The following is a 15,391-nucleotide window of genomic DNA, read 5'->3' as shown; positions in this document are numbered from 1 at the left end:
CTAGGTTAAGATTAGAGGATAAAAGGTCTTTTGTGGCTTGGTATTGGTCTATAATCGAATTCATTAAGATGTCGCGAGCCAACTTAAGAGCATTAAGCCCATTGCGTTCACGATTTATGGGCTTTCGAAGGTTTTACTCTATTAACTCCAAGGACAATGGAGATGGCAACAGTGCTGATCAAACGAAGGATGAAAAAAATTCCAAGGATGAAACCGACAATAATAAGGCCCATCTAGTAGTGCCGAGAGTGCCTCCAACGGATTACATCTCAGCACCAGAGATTCAAACGGAGGGTCTTTTTGCAGGTTATAGACCATTATTTCTGGGAAACTCACCTATTAATGACAAGAACGGTTCGACGCCATTGGATAATTTCTTTACGTCATTTGCGAACTTGAAAGTAGTAGAAGAGTCTGAAGTCGTTGGCGAAGTGAATGTTCAAGAGGTTATCGAGGATTTGAGAAGGGGTATACCATCAGGACAGATGAGTAACAGTAAAGGGAAAAATAGGAAACCTATTATACCTTGGGATGCTTCAATTAGTGGAATGGTATACAATGATGATCCTTTTAAGCATGTCCCTAATAACGTGGTATCTAAATTGAAACCATTTAAAATGGTAAGATTGGAGAAAAAAAGTGACAAAAACGTTAAGCAACCTAATATGGTTAAGATGAAAGTGCATAATTCTAAAGTTAATGATGAACCAGAGCTGATAAACATTTTTAATGTTCAACCGAATGGAAGAAGGCCGCACCGTCACATGTGGAAGAGTAGCAGTGATAAGAATGAAGGAACTGATGATGTAGCGATGACTAGACAAAAATACCATGAGGAGAAAGTCCAATTTGCCAATAAACATAAATTTTTAAGAAGTGATCAAAGAGTTATGAAGCAAGATATAGATAAATTGAATCGATTATTGGTTAAAGAACTGTACAAATTGACTAATTTAACGGTTAATATGGATTTCAGAGAGACTCCGTTGCCACTTTTCATCTATGTGGATAAATCTATTGCCGCCAAACAGGTACTGCGCCGCGAGTTAAAGAAAAGAATCTTAGATCATGTACATCCGGTATTATCAATGACACTTTCTGCGTATGAAAATGAAGAACAGATGAAAAGGTTTCAACTAAGAATTAATGCGAGAATAAGGCATACGGTACGTGACTTATCTGAATATTTACCCTCAGTATCTTTTACGCGCTCTTCAGTAGATTGTGTGATAAGTAATAGTCCAATCCAGAGTTTCAAAAGAATACATTGGTTAAAACGTCGTAAAAGACAGAATGTTTTCAAAGGAAGAAATGCAGATTTAGACTATTGCTTCAATATAAATGGTGCTTTTAACGTGACAAGGAGTGGTGTTAAATACATAAGGTATCCAGTATATCTAAACTGTGAAAGCTTTGATGAGGCCTTTTCGGAATGGGATTATATTGGATAAAATGAAGCTCAAAAGTACTTCCTATGTATAAATGAAAGAAAAAAAAAAAAAAAATTAAATTACCTTATTATGCCCTTATATACCCTATTCTCCGTCTGATTCAAATACAATATCCTTCGTAGTATAAACGTACACTTCATCACGCCTGTCCAATCCAATTCTTTTCCTGACGACTCCTTCACGCTCAGCGTTTTCCCCCTTCTCCTTAGATGTAAAGTTCAACATTTTAAGACCCCAACGCCTGGCTTGTCTTATCGGACGCATCAAAGTTATGTAAGATGTAATCAACTTTTGTCTCAGAATTTCTTTCATCGCAGGTTGCTGATTAAATCTAACTTGATCAAGTCCTTCTCTCCCAATTATAGTCGTGTTTTTACTATTGGTAGCATAAAGCGATGACGGAGTATCTTGAATGAAAGACGGTATTTTACTAAATTCCTCACCATCTTCATCGTAATCCTCTCCTAAAGCCCATTGGACTTCTAATGCGTACCTAGCAATTCGATATTCTTGTTGTTCATCCTCATAAAAAGGTCTACCTAAAACGCTTTGAGCTTGTTCATTTCTCTCCAGAGTATTTAACCTTTCTAACCATTCCCAGACTATGAATGCAGACCCCACATAACAAGTAGTGGTGAACAATTCACCAACTCCCCAAAGCCACGCATCGGATACATCTGTAATGAAAAGTACAGGCTGTAAAAGAACAACTAGAACAGCCAATAACGATAATATCCCCATTTGGAATGAATGAATACAGAACCGTCTTTTAATGAATGAATAGGAGGTAATTGTACATGCATAGGATGTACTGAGTGCAATTCGAAATAAGTAAACAAAGGGCGGTAAAGTACCCCAATGTCTTGGAGAGTTTTGCATGCCGCTGTCAAATCTTGGAATCGCCCATAACACGTTAGAAACTACCACCAATGGAACCCCCAGAAAGATGCAAATCCGTTTTTCTAAATTTCGAGGAAATAATCGGTTCAAAATCATTACCTGACATAGTTGGATCATAAAAACAGATATCAAATCAAGGATAGAGAATGTCAGATCAGAAGTGTAAAGTGACATAATAGATCCTGCAGTTGCTATGCCGTACATGTCGTGCTCAATTTTTAGCTTCTTCAATGCCCTTGTAACAAAGATGAGAATATTGATAGAGCTAATCATGGCCCCCATCTTAAGCAATCTGGAAGTATATTTGTAACGTCTGTCACAGATATTTAGAAAGATCAGTAAAGTAAGGGAAACAGTTATAACAAAATTGGCAGTAAATGATAGAACCACTGGATATACGCCATATGAAAAAGACCTATCGTAAACACCCTTACGCGTCAGATATCTGTTCCAATCCTCTGTAACAATCTTCAAATACTGGTAACTTTCTGAACCATCCTTGGCAGTATTGTAGACGGGCAGTTCATGATCACAGTAGCTCTGGAAGAGTGCCTCATCGACAAATGTAACAATATCTGGCAAAATATCACCTACTAGCAATCCACTACCAAGTTCCTGTCTTCGACAACTACCATATGTGCGCTTACCGCTGTTCTGTTTCTTAAAACTATTGGGGCCAACCATCCCATTCCATATAGAGCTCTCTCAAATCCCTAAGAAATCTAAATGGGATCCTTTTCACCTTATATATTCTTGCTAATAATGATGTGTTTGTTATTATGAACAGTTTACTTGACGGGGCGTCGAAGTTAAAGAAGTCTCTTTTATATAACTTACAAGTGTTACAACGACAATTGGTTGGAACTGATTGAGAATAGTTTGGATTGGGCCAATCGTGCCGTTAAATGATGGATGTGGAACGTTCGAGGCATTCGATGCATCCGGGTTCTAGTGGCTCAGGACTTAGACACTCACCAAGGGAGACAGCAGTGCTAATAGCAACAGCTGGTAATGGATACCCAAAGAAATCACCGTCGATGCCCAACTTCCATGAGAAGCCATTCACAAGTACTAATGCTAGTGAGCCGATATTGAACTCTAATGGATTGCCTGTCAGCAGCGAGTATGTGGCTGATAATTCTGGAGTGCAATCGTTGACAGACGGGGATGCTAGTTTAAGTGTAATTGAGATGTATGGAGATGAAGTTGAATCACGAAGACCTGAGAATGAAGACGGGGGCAATTTGGAAGGTGATGAGGATGCTGATAGTGATGAACTGGAATTACCAACTTCTGGTATGCCACCGACAGGTTCGGCTATGCCGAATTCTGATTATTTTGATAGATATGGCTTCAAAAAACAGAGCAATCTTATTACAGAACAAGACTATGATGAATGGTGGGAAAATTATTCACAATATTGCATTAGAAGAAAACACAAATGGAAAATTCTTATGGAGAAAAGTGGATTACCGATGGATAATGATTCGCCGAATCGTTTCCCCAGTAGAAGTGAGAAATTGAAAAGGTATGTGAGGAAAGGTATTCCAGCAGAATGGAGAGGTAATGCTTGGTGGTATTTTGCAAGAGGTCAAGAGAAATTGAACAAAAACAAGGGGATTTATGATAAATTGCTACTAAAGATGGATGATTTATTAAAATCAAAAACCAAATCAATGCCAGACCTTGATATTATTGAACGTGATTTAAATAGAACCTTCCCTGATAATATCCATTTTCAAAAGGAAACATTCCAAATCGATGATCCGCCAATGATTAAATCATTACGCCGTGTCCTTGTGGCATTCTCCCTCTATAACCCTAAGATCGGTTATTGTCAATCGATGAATTTTCTCGCAGGTTTACTTTTACTTTTCATGGATGAAGAAAGAGCATTTTGGATGCTGGTCATCATCACATCAAGATATTTGCCCGGGGTTCACAACATCAACTTGGAGGGTGTTAATGTGGATCAAGGTGTTCTCATGCTTTGTATCAAGGAATATTTACCAGAAATTTGGCAATACATCATGCCACAGACTTCATCCAAACATTTTTCATTGAACAATGGAACTTCTTTATTAGGCGGTAATGATTTTTTATACAAATTACCACCAATTACATTGTGTACAGCAAGTTGGTTTATGAGTTGCTTCGTGGGCGTATTACCAATTGAAGGTACTTTAAGGATTTGGGATTGTCTCTTTTATGAAGAGTCACATTTTCTTTTCAAAATTTCATTGGCTATCTTTAAATTATGTGAACCTGAATTAATTAAATTAAAACCATTGAGGAATGGAATTGGTAAAAATCCCATTCGCGGACAAAGAGGCTCACAAATGAGTAATGGTGAAAGTGAAATGGAAGTTTTCCAAATTGTGCAGACTTTCCCCAAGCAATTGATAAATCCAAATGAACTTTTTGATAGAGTAATTTTCAAAAGAAGATTCTCGTTGAACAAACTGGATCAAGATGAAGTGGATCGTTGTAGAAAGTACGTCTCTTCTCAAAGATTAAAATACAAACATTATAGTGAGATTATGGGTACGGGTCATCGTAATAATAACAACAATAGCAATAATAATTCAAATGACATCGGCATTGCATCGTCATCATCAAATTCGGCTGATGGTGAGAAGATGGCGGGAGATATCATTAATGATGCTCTTTCATCTGAAGTTTACGGTTTTAAAAAGGGACTTGGTGGTGTTCATTGGAACAATAGTATAAAAGCCAAAGTGAAGCAAATGAGGAAGAAGAAAGGTTGATCAAGATAAACTTTTAGGGTAAATTAAAGGACCTATGTTGAAGGAAAAAAAAAAAAAATAAAGAATAAAAGGATTTTTATTTTTCAGAGTCATGTTCTTTTTCTTCTGATCGATACATATATATATATCTATATAAAGTTGCATACCCAGAACTATTTTTATGTCACTTGGTCATATCCCAACCTTTTTGCAATCTTTGTAAGGCTAATGCAGTTTGATGGGAATCCTTCAACTCATGGGCAAGTGTCTTCTCAATTGCTTCCCAGGGAATCTGCAAAGAATTTTTCACTGGAGTGGGCTCCTCCTGTTGTTGAACAACTTCAGGTTTGGAAATCATTACGGTGATGGTAGCCCCATCCTCGATCACTTCTGACAAAATTCCACTGTCGTGTAAAACTTTACCCTTAAATAATAATTTCACTTGGCCAAATTGCTGTGCCTTACCTTCAGATATTAAATACTCTTTAACTTGACGGACAGTATCATTGCGACCAAATTCATTCTCCACAGTGAATTTTGGAGGTTTAATGTTTTTCAAGATCAATTTCAGTCCTTTGGCATTATCTTCTTTGTTAGATCTCTTGGAATGGTATTTGTATCTGAGTGCTGGAAGTGCTACACCTAAACTGTTCACCTGTTGCAATGGTTTTTTGTAGTCCTTTGGTAACACTGGTTGGGTAAGAGTTGATAGTGTCAAGAACTTGGAGACGAATTCGTGTTCAGGAGATGCAATGCTCATGATTAATCAGGTTCCTTTTGGATCTTTTTCTTCTTACTATTCTTTATAGGAGGAGTTCGAGATTACAGTAAACGGGAGTTTTCCATATCAAAAGATGGCGCCAAGAAACAACACAAACTAGATGAACAATTGGCAGTGGCATAATCACTGGGCTGGGACCTGTTATGGAGGTGCTAGCCGATAAGGTCAATTCAGTAGGAACGGTGATTAGTGGATCAGGATCTCGAAGTGGCACTGAGGTGCCAGAACAAGCTTTACAAGAGCGAGCCCCCATATTCTTTAACTACCACGAGTTTGGTGAAAGGTACTACGCTGATGTCGATGCACGAAATCAATTGAGGGAACATGATGAAGATCATGGAATCTGCATGACGCATTTCCCTAATGTTTATGTAGCTAGGGGTTCGCCTGAATTTGAAACCACAAGAATCGTTAGAGTACCGAGAAGATTTGAAGTTACTTTGGATTGCCCTTATTTTAGTACTGCAATGCCAGGGATGGAACCAGGTGCAATTACTGGCGAGCCAGTATTTCAACCTTTTGGTATCTTCGATGAAGATGGTCAACTATTTGGTTATTCATCAGCCAGTCCCCTGGCGCGAGTGTTAAGTGTGGAGAAATTTCAAGAGATTGTCATTACCATCAATAGCTACTTGCAAAATGCATTCTACACCTATTCGTGGTTTAACCTGATAGATCTTCTACTGGAAGCACTGTCACTTGGACTTTGGCACCCTGTGTCCAAATACCTATGGAGACATCCTTTAGTACACCTGGAAGATTACGTGCAGCAAGTAAACCAAGAACAAGAATTTAAGGAAAAGGGAGTGAAGATAATATCACCAAGAAGATCAGGATACCTATCTGTATGTTTCTCTGCGTGTTATAATATTGATGATTTTTTCAGTTTTCTTTGTACTAACAATACCTTCAACAGCTAGATTTTCAAATCCCGAGGCCATCTACTTGAAAAATTTGAACCTAATCATAACTGGCATTATGGAAAAAAATGGATTGGCAATAAGGTTCTAATCAATCACTTGATATTTTTCAGCAGCAGCAGTTAGGATGAATGGAATTTTCGCCATCGAGAAGCCAAGTGGCATTACTTCAAATCAGTTCATGATGAGATTACAACAGATCTTGAACAATAGTCATGTATTCTCTAAGGATATACAAAGGGCTACCGCTGAAAGAATGAAGCAGTACCAGGAGGAGACAGGTAAGAAAGCTAGTAAGAGAAAACTGAGGAAAGTTTCCAAGGTAAAGATGGGTCATGGTGGTACATTAGATCCATTGGCGTCTGGTGTTCTTGTGATTGGTATTGGTACCGGAACGAAAAAATTGGCAGAATACTTATCAGGAACGGTTAAGGTTTATGAGAGTGAAGCCCTCTTTGGGGTATCGACTACATCTGGTGATGTGGAAGGTGAAATTCTATCGAGAAACTCTGTAAACCATTTAAGGATGGAAGATTTAAAGAAAGTTGAGGAAAAATTTGTAGGTTCACTAAAGCAGACACCGCCCATTTATGCGGCGCTTAAAATGGATGGTAAGCCATTGCATGAATATGCCAGAGAGGGTAAACCTTTGCCCAGGGCAATTGAACCTAGACAAGTGACAGTTTATGATTTACAGGTCATGAATGATTCTTTGACGAAAAGTCATGATTACCCATTGATGAGGCCTTCAGGTGAAGCGATAGAGACATTACAAAAATTGAACGCTAGCATGTTGGATGATACTCTTTATTTTTCAAAGGAATACTGTGAAAAGCAGGGTTGGGATAATGAAGAGGCTCGTGTAGAAAAACCAATTCCTCTGACTGAACAAGAGTCTGAAGAAATTGAAAAGCAAGGTGATAAGTATCGTGCGCCATTATTGCATTTTAAGTCAAAAGTTTCCTCTGGGACGTATATTCGTTCCTTAATCAGTGATATTGGTAAGGCAATGATGAGTTCATGTTACATGGTTAAATTGATTAGGGTTCAACAGAAAGATTGGTCGCTGGAAAGTCAAAACGTTTTCCAATTGACAGATTTCACCGATAGAGATGAAAAAATATGGAGTAAAGTTTTGGGTTTGGTCTTGGAAAAGGGATCTGAGGTTAACATAGCGGATGAATTCTTGAAAGCACAGAAGGAATCTGAACAAGAGGCAAAAACTCTAGAAACGCAGCGTGAAGAAGATGCAAATGAAACTTTACTTAATGAGGAGAACCAAAAGGAAACAGATGAGGAAAGAAAATCTGTTAAAAGAACTGCAGATGAATTGGAAAAGACGGAATGATTAAGCAAACTAATCAATAATGCTTCTGTCTATATTGTATATGTAATTTATATATTAATTATTTTTTGCAGTTAGGAACAGATCAGTAGCATTACCGATATAATTACATGTGTCTTCCATACTATTTGTGTCAAAATAGCTATAGCTTCGGTGGAAAAGATCCTTTTGGTTATTTATATCAGGGCATGCGAATCCAAAATCACTGGGGCAGTCTCTTACCATATGGTAACACATCTCTATGCAAGGCGGAACTTCATAGTAATCACTCATGGGTTTAATTTCTTCATTGATGAATTGATTTCTATTATCATCTTTTTTCCTGCGAATATAATATTCTTGATTATCCAAAGTACAACGAGGAATCGTAACCGCGCAAAGCCAATCTCTATAGGAATCGGAACAGTCTTGACAGGTTCGAACAGGTGAATATCTTGCATCTAATTCCATTTCGCATGGTACGATTTGTAGTGCCTTGCTAAAGTTTTGGAAAAGAGACTGAGAGTAATGATCAAAAGTTTGTGCCAACATAGTCTTATTATCTGAAATTGATGAGGACGGTACTGAGTAAGCAACACCTGAGCAAAAATCGAGCCCAAAAACCAATGAACAGTTATTGGAAGATTTGGTTCGAAACGGCTGCCTCGAGAAAAGCACACCACCATCTGGAGATAAATTCCCCTTCTTACCAATCTTTTTAGTCAAATATGCGACGTAGTCCGTTGATGCATTTAAACCTGTAACGTAGAATTGTTCCCTAACGCTACCACTTCTATCAGCCATTGACCTAGAGACTGCTAATTCAGTTCTTTCCAACGGATGAACATCCTTCGGCGGTGATTGCGCTGATGACACTAAGTAATTACCCTGTATCATGGCACACAGAGATATATTAGTCGATTTATCCAATTTTGCAGATTCTTCGTCAGAATAGACGTAAAGGTCATATAGTGACGGATTGTAGATCGAATAATTATAGTGATTTTCAGCATCAGCACTTACGTTACCTGTCAGTAAAAGAGCTGAGGTGTGGTCCGTATCCAATACATCCAGCCACGACCTTGAATCCCATTGATAAACCAAATCGTTTTCAGATATACTCATTTTGTACTCCCAACGCTCACCGTTTACCTTCTCTGGGGATGATGGCAGGGGTTGGCCTGTAGTTTCATTAACAGGTGTAACCACGACATACAAATTGTTGTACTTGGAAGTTGCATTATTATTGTTAGCCTCCAGAGGACTAATCGCCAATGCTTGTAGATATCCATTTCCGAATGATTGAAATTTACCAACGCCCAAATCACCAAAGAGAGTTTCGTTAAATGAGTAAAAAACCCCCAATGAAGTACCGTTAGTATTGGAAGGTTGTTTACAAATGTTTCCACTCAATAGAATTAGAATTTCATATGTGGAAGCAATACCAAATCCTGAACTGCCCGTATTAACATCAAACACAAACGTGTCCCTATCACCTGCAGTTAAGTCGTTTGTAATTGGAGTCCATTCATAAATATTGTTTGGATTTAAAATACTCGAAGTATTCCCATGATAATTTACCTTTGTTCCAAATGAATCCTTTTGCATAGCATTATAAGGATTACCACCAGATATTTCCCACGATTCTTCTAAATCGTTAAAGGAAGACGAGCCACACTGTGCAAAGACAATAAGTGCAATTAGGAACCACCACATTACATTGAGGAGGTGCTTGCAACTTTCTAAAAGCTGCCTTTACCTTTGTTTTGGTTTTTTTCTTTACGTAACCTTTTTTAGAATCGTTTATATTTCATAATTAGATGAGCATTAATCAACTTTTTATTTGATCTTGTAACCTACCATCAACACATATCGTAAGTTGAAAAAAAGATTCAAGATAACTAAATAAGAGCTTTGAACACTACTACTGGATTTTTGATATGACAATTGGTAACGTTAAAAATATGGAAAACCTGCCATGGGTTGAGAAGTATCGTCCAGAGTCCTTGGACGACGTTTATGGGCAAACAGAAGTCATCACGACTATTCGTAAGTTTCTAGAAACCGGTAAACTACCACATCTACTGTTTTATGGACCTCCAGGTACCGGTAAGACATCGTCTATTATTGCACTTGCAAGAGAGATTTACGGCAAGAATTACAGTAATATGGTCCTTGAGTTAAACGCTTCCGATGATCGAGGTATTGATGTGGTAAGAAATCAAATTAAGGACTTTGCATCGACAAGACAAATTTTCTCAAAAGGTTTCAAACTGATCATCTTAGATGAAGCTGATGCAATGACCAATGCTGCTCAAAATGCATTGCGTAGAATTATCGAAAGATATACTAAAAACACAAGATTTTGTATCTTGGCCAATTACGCACATAAACTAACCCCCGCATTGCTAAGTCGTTGTACTAGATTTAGATTCCAACCATTGCCAAGAGAAGCAATCCAACGTCGAATTTCCAATGTTTTAGTACGAGAACAGTTACAAATGACCGAAAGTGCTGAGAATGCATTACTTGACTTGTCTCGTGGTGATATGCGTCGTGTTCTGAATGTGTTACAGGCTTGCAAAGCAGTCATCGATCAACCCAATGTCGAAATAACAGACGACCTAATCTATGACTGTTGCGGTGCACCAAATCCTCAAGACCTAGAGACAATTCTAGATTCAATCTTGAAGGAAGACTGGACAACTGCTCACTATACTTTACAGAAAGTGAGAACCTCAAAGGGTCTAGCCCTAATCGATTTGATCGAGGGAATCGTGTCCATCTTACAAGGCTATCAGCTTGAAAACGAATCGACAAGAATCAGTCTTTTAACGGGTCTAGGCGACATTGAATACGCCATTTCTCGTGGTGGTAGCGAAAAAATACAAACAAGCGCTGTTATTGGTGTTGTCAAGTCTTCTTTTGAACAAGAAGCTACGAAAATACATTCTTAGTTAAATACATTCATTATCTTCGTGAAACTTTTCAATTCCGAATTGCGTATCTAAATTGATGCCTATTATAACAATAATTGCAACCACGAATATTACATCATCGCCAAAGTTTAACCTGGAGAAACAGGAACCACCACCAATTGTACAATCACCAACAATAAAGACAACAACGGAGATTCTTCTATGGTTTCAAACTCGAAATGTCGAAATTCGTGTCTTCTATGACCTTGTCCAACAGTGCGATGATCTTGATCCGGAAGTTTACACGAATTTTTTACTTTCTTCTGATCCTGCGAAAAGTTAAGAGCGAAGATGTGTAGATCGCTATAACCGCAATAAGAAAGATCATGGACAATTTGGTGAATTAAGATTTAGGGACGCGACTCGCGAAATTCAATTACCCTTCGACAGTAAGATTTCGTTGATTCATTGTTTAGCGTGGCCACTTGTAGTAGTTTCACGATTAACCTGGTATGTGCGATGAAGGTATTCAAAATGGTAGATTGTTAAGTTCAAGATCATATAAAAGGACTGCAAAGATTGATGTGGAGAATAGGAATTGGTTTGGAAGAATTGGACTTTGATATAGTTCACCAAGAAAAGACTAAACTTTCCTTCGATTACTCAACCATGCAGCACCACCACATGTCCGGATACTACAAGGCGCTAAACATTTTGATGAAATCGCCAGTTACTGACGATATGGTCAGATTTTTAACTAATACTACGCTTAAGGTTTTACCACAGTGTAATTATCCAACACCACCAGGCTCGCCTAACAAGCAGGCTTCAAAATTACCATCGCTAATGAGTTTTATCAGCAGATTGGTCAGACACACAAACGTATACACATCAACATTATTAGTGACAGCATGTTACTTGAACAGGTTGAAATGTATTTTACCAAAAGACGCATCTGGTTTGCCATCCACTATCCACCGTATGTTCTTGGCATGTTTGATTCTAAGCGCTAAATTTCACAACGATTCATCACCTTTGAACAAGCATTGGGCAAAATACACTGATGGACTTTTCAGTGTTGAAGATGTCAATCTAATGGAAAGACAATTGGTTCAATTACTAAATTGGGATCTTAGAGTGACAAATGATGATCTGATATTAGATCTAAGGTACCTGTTGGAACCAATCGTTGAAGACATTGAACGTACATCGGCCCAAAGAAGAAAACTGCACAAACACGTGCAACTACAAAAGCTAAGGCAACAACAGCAAAAGCAACAATTGCAATTCCAAAAACCATTCCCCAGAAACATCGCTTGTGCTGGCGCAGGTGATCGTATCGTCAATGCCAAGAGCTTAGAACATAACCGTAATACCTCTGTTTCATCAGACCTAAGTTCTGCGACTTTAGTTAGTGAAAATAGCAGCGAAGTGGACATATGGAATAAATCAGATCTACCATCAAGACCAATTTCAAGATTACCAAGTGTTAGTACGATGGATTCGCTTGACCCATATGGAATGTACCTGTGGCAGTATGAACAAGATATGTTACTGCAACAGCAGGGATACTAATGAGCTAGGATAATGAATATAGAATAACATGCTAAACGTAAATAGACTAGAAATACCCCAATAATAAGAGTTGCGTTCGCGTTCAAGTATATCGCTAATAATATTTTTGTTTTACGATTAGCAAGTGAAAATATAAGATTTTTGTATGGACATTAATGACATCTAATACGTGTCCTCGGAGTTGGGCCGTAAGTGATTGTAGTCTCGAGGATCGGTAGTAGATATTACGTAGTATCACGTGACATAGTGTTTACCATTAGGCTTGTTCGTTTATTCAACTCTAAATGGACATTGAATTGCCGCTCGATGGAAACCCCCGTTTCAGGAATCACACTCCATCTGCTGCTTCACCGATTCCTCCTCTCATTACTGCTTCACTAACACTCATGTAACCCTAAATCTTCAACCTATGCTTATCCGGGTAAATTGAAATTTTTTTTTCAGGTATATAAACAGCAAGCGGGAAAGTCTTTCTCTCTTTTCCACACTACTCTACTCTCTACACAATAAGTAAGCATCTAGAGCAGTTAGCTCTGGAGTGTGTCAAGGTTAGAGATGCTCTAGTAAGTCTACTAGTTAGTTTCTAACCCTTGAGGAAGATGACGAGAAAAATGCTGTGCACCAGTCTGAGAGAGCCAAACGTACTCAGGTTCTAATGAAAGACCAAGTATACCCAAATTTCTGATTCCTCATCTTGTGATAAGATTTAGATATAGATATAGTTTTCTTTTTCTGTAAGTACTGGTAGGCACAGTGCCTTCTGGACTACAATGGGTTGTAGACTTGTACGAGTAAGACGTAAACCGCGGGAAGACTTGCAAACGAGCGTAGACTACGTTCCTGCCTATGCAGTCGTTTAGCAGTTCCGTATAGTATTGCCAGGCTTGGATGAGCTACTCTTCTCTACTACTAATTGGCATACGTTAGTCATATCTACGTCACGTGCTTTTCACATGACGTAGCTTTTCGTATAATCTGACATTTGCGTAGTTCAATTCCCGTCGTCAAATGGAAAAAAACGAAAAAAGTCGGGTGAAGCGAGAAATCGAAGAGGGGACATAAATACATATAAAAGATACGACATCAGAATACCACTAATTAATCAATTGCTCAACAATTGACAGTGATAATTTACAATAACCGCTAGTCTGTCGTTGTTTGGTTTTCTTTTTCTTTTTCCTGACATAGTAGAAGAGTATCAATGCTATCTGCCGTTAAGAGACAATCAGGCTTGTTACGTCAAGTCTCAATGGTAAGACCCATTCGTGGTCTTGCCTCAGCATCTGAAGAGAGTGATTTGATTGAAATTGAATTGCCAGAAACTTCATTTGAGGGTTACAATTTGAACGTACCAGAATTGAAATATACCACCACTAAGGGCAATTTGTTGCAAATGTTCAAAGATATGACAACAATTAGACGTATGGAAATGGCATGCGATGCTCTTTACAAGGCTAAAAAGATTTGGGGGTTCTGCCACTTGTCAGTCGGTCAAGAAGCAATTGCAGTCGGTATTGAAAACGCTATCACAAAGAAAGATACCGTTATTACTTCCTACAGATGTCACGGTTTTGCTCACATGAGAGGTTCTCCAGTCAAGGATATCTTGGCAGAATTAATGGGTAAAAAATCAGGTTGCTCTTTCGGTAAAGGTGGTTCTATGCACATTTTCACTAATGGTTTCTACGGTGGTAATGGTATTGTGGGTGCTCAAGTTCCTTTGGGTGCTGGTTTAGCATTTGCTCATCAATACAAGAATGAAGATAACTGTAATTTCGCTCTATACGGTGATGGTGCCGCAAACCAAGGTCAAGTCTTTGAATCTTACAACATGGCTAAATTGTTCAATTTACCAGTTGTCTTCTGTTGTGAAAACAACAGATACGGTATGGGTACTGCTGCTTCCAGAGCATCTGCTTCCACTGAATACTTCAAGCGTGCTGGTTACATTCCAGGTTTGAAAGTTAACGGTATGGACATCTTGGCAGTTTACCAAGCATCTAAATTCGCAAAGGATTGGTGTCTATCTGGTAACGGTCCTCTTGTTCTTGAATACGAGACCTACAGATACGGTGGTCACTCCATCTCTGACCCAGGTACTACTTACAGAACAAGAGAAGAAATCCAACACATGCGTTCAAAGAACGATCCAATTGCAGGTTTGAAGATGCACATGTTACAATTGGGATTGGCAACCGAGGAAGAATTGAAGGCTTATGAAAAGGCTGCTAGAAAATATGTCGATGAACAAGTTGAATTAGCTGATTCTTCTGCTGCTCCAGGTTACGAACCAGAATTGATGTTTGAAGATGTTTATTTGAAGGGCACTGGTATCCCACGTTTGAGAGGTAGAACCGTTAATGAAACTTGGGATTTGGAAAAATTGCAATACGTTCCAAGATACTAAATTTATTTTTAATTTATTTCTGTCGAAGGAAGGCTGTTGATGTTTTTGTAATTTAAATCCGTCGTTCTAACAGAGACGGTACTATTTGGAATCCTCATTTTTTATTAATAAGATTCGTAAATATTTTTTATATATTATTCCATGAAATTAAATTGCAGCAAAGTTATGGAGAAATGGTGGGGGGGTTTTAACGTTTAGTAACTACTTGGTGAATTTCACGTTATTGAAAGAACACACAAAAATCTTGACCTCTTCACAAATTTTGTAACACCAGGTAATTCTCCCGTCGTTTCTGGCAAAGAACAGATCAAAGAATTCACCTTTAATCTCTGTCATTTTGCCCATTAACCACTGTCGCATAATGAATT

The 15,391-nt window shown here is 38.3% G+C and overlaps 10 protein-coding genes and 1 non-coding gene across 11 annotated transcripts; 8 read left to right on the top strand and 3 right to left on the bottom strand.

Moving 5' to 3' along the window:
• Nucleotides 1-68: 68 nt before the first annotated feature.
• On the top strand, nt 69-1,451 carry MRX6 (Mrx6p; the record flags this gene model as incomplete). Its single annotated transcript, XM_002495707.1, has 1 exon — nt 69-1,451. One exon carries the CDS (start codon nt 69-71, stop codon nt 1,449-1,451), a length of 1,383 nt encoding a protein of 460 aa, XP_002495752.1.
• Nucleotides 1,452-1,535: 84 nt separating this feature from the next.
• RIM21 (Rim21p) lies at nt 1,536-3,035 on the bottom strand (the record flags this gene model as incomplete). Its single annotated transcript, XM_002495706.1, has 1 exon — nt 1,536-3,035. One exon carries the CDS (start codon nt 3,033-3,035, stop codon nt 1,536-1,538), a length of 1,500 nt encoding a protein of 499 aa, XP_002495751.1.
• A 221-nt stretch (nt 3,036-3,256) lies between these two features.
• On the top strand, nt 3,257-5,119 carry MSB3 (Rab GTPase-activating protein MSB3; the record flags this gene model as incomplete). Its single annotated transcript, XM_002495705.1, has 1 exon — nt 3,257-5,119. The coding sequence occupies one exon, from the start codon at nt 3,257-3,259 to the stop codon at nt 5,117-5,119; it is 1,863 nt and encodes a 620-aa protein (XP_002495750.1).
• Nucleotides 5,120-5,282: 163 nt separating this feature from the next.
• On the bottom strand, nt 5,283-5,858 carry MDY2 (Mdy2p; the record flags this gene model as incomplete). Its single annotated transcript, XM_002495704.1, has 1 exon — nt 5,283-5,858. The coding sequence occupies one exon, from the start codon at nt 5,856-5,858 to the stop codon at nt 5,283-5,285; it is 576 nt and encodes a 191-aa protein (XP_002495749.1).
• A 164-nt stretch (nt 5,859-6,022) lies between these two features.
• Nucleotides 6,023-6,799, top strand: SHR5 (Shr5p; the record flags this gene model as incomplete). Its single annotated transcript, XM_002495703.1, has 1 exon — nt 6,023-6,799. The coding sequence occupies one exon, from the start codon at nt 6,023-6,025 to the stop codon at nt 6,797-6,799; it is 777 nt and encodes a 258-aa protein (XP_002495748.1).
• A 127-nt stretch (nt 6,800-6,926) lies between these two features.
• Nucleotides 6,927-8,147, top strand: PUS4 (pseudouridine synthase PUS4; the record flags this gene model as incomplete). Its single annotated transcript, XM_002495702.1, has 1 exon — nt 6,927-8,147. One exon carries the CDS (start codon nt 6,927-6,929, stop codon nt 8,145-8,147), a length of 1,221 nt encoding a protein of 406 aa, XP_002495747.1.
• Nucleotides 8,148-8,201: 54 nt separating this feature from the next.
• Nucleotides 8,202-9,839, bottom strand: MID1 (Mid1p; the record flags this gene model as incomplete). The annotated part of the gene is made up of 1 exon (XM_002495701.1): nt 8,202-9,839. One exon carries the CDS (start codon nt 9,837-9,839, stop codon nt 8,202-8,204), a length of 1,638 nt encoding a protein of 545 aa, XP_002495746.1.
• Nucleotides 9,840-10,063: 224 nt separating this feature from the next.
• Nucleotides 10,064-11,080, top strand: RFC3 (replication factor C subunit 3; the record flags this gene model as incomplete). The annotated part of the gene is made up of 1 exon (XM_002495700.1): nt 10,064-11,080. One exon carries the CDS (start codon nt 10,064-10,066, stop codon nt 11,078-11,080), a length of 1,017 nt encoding a protein of 338 aa, XP_002495745.1.
• Nucleotides 11,081-11,623: 543 nt separating this feature from the next.
• Nucleotides 11,624-12,616, top strand: PCL1 (Pcl1p; the record flags this gene model as incomplete). The annotated part of the gene is made up of 1 exon (XM_002495699.1): nt 11,624-12,616. One exon carries the CDS (start codon nt 11,624-11,626, stop codon nt 12,614-12,616), a length of 993 nt encoding a protein of 330 aa, XP_002495744.1.
• Nucleotides 12,617-13,207: 591 nt separating this feature from the next.
• SNR40 lies at nt 13,208-13,308 on the top strand. The gene has a single exon (XR_002648391.1). It is a non-coding gene; the product is annotated as a snR40 (small nucleolar RNA).
• A 509-nt stretch (nt 13,309-13,817) lies between these two features.
• Nucleotides 13,818-15,023, top strand: PDA1 (pyruvate dehydrogenase (acetyl-transferring) subunit E1 alpha; the record flags this gene model as incomplete). Its single annotated transcript, XM_002495698.1, has 1 exon — nt 13,818-15,023. The coding sequence occupies one exon, from the start codon at nt 13,818-13,820 to the stop codon at nt 15,021-15,023; it is 1,206 nt and encodes a 401-aa protein (XP_002495743.1).
• Nucleotides 15,024-15,391: the final 368 nt, after the last annotated feature.

This window comes from Zygosaccharomyces rouxii, assembly GCF_000026365.1.
Source record: "Zygosaccharomyces rouxii strain CBS732 chromosome C complete sequence".
In the NCBI taxonomy this organism is placed as follows: Eukaryota; Fungi; Ascomycota; class Saccharomycetes; order Saccharomycetales; family Saccharomycetaceae; genus Zygosaccharomyces; species Zygosaccharomyces rouxii.
Note: the sequence above shows the minus strand (reverse complement) of the source record. Positions and strands in the feature narration are given on the sequence as shown.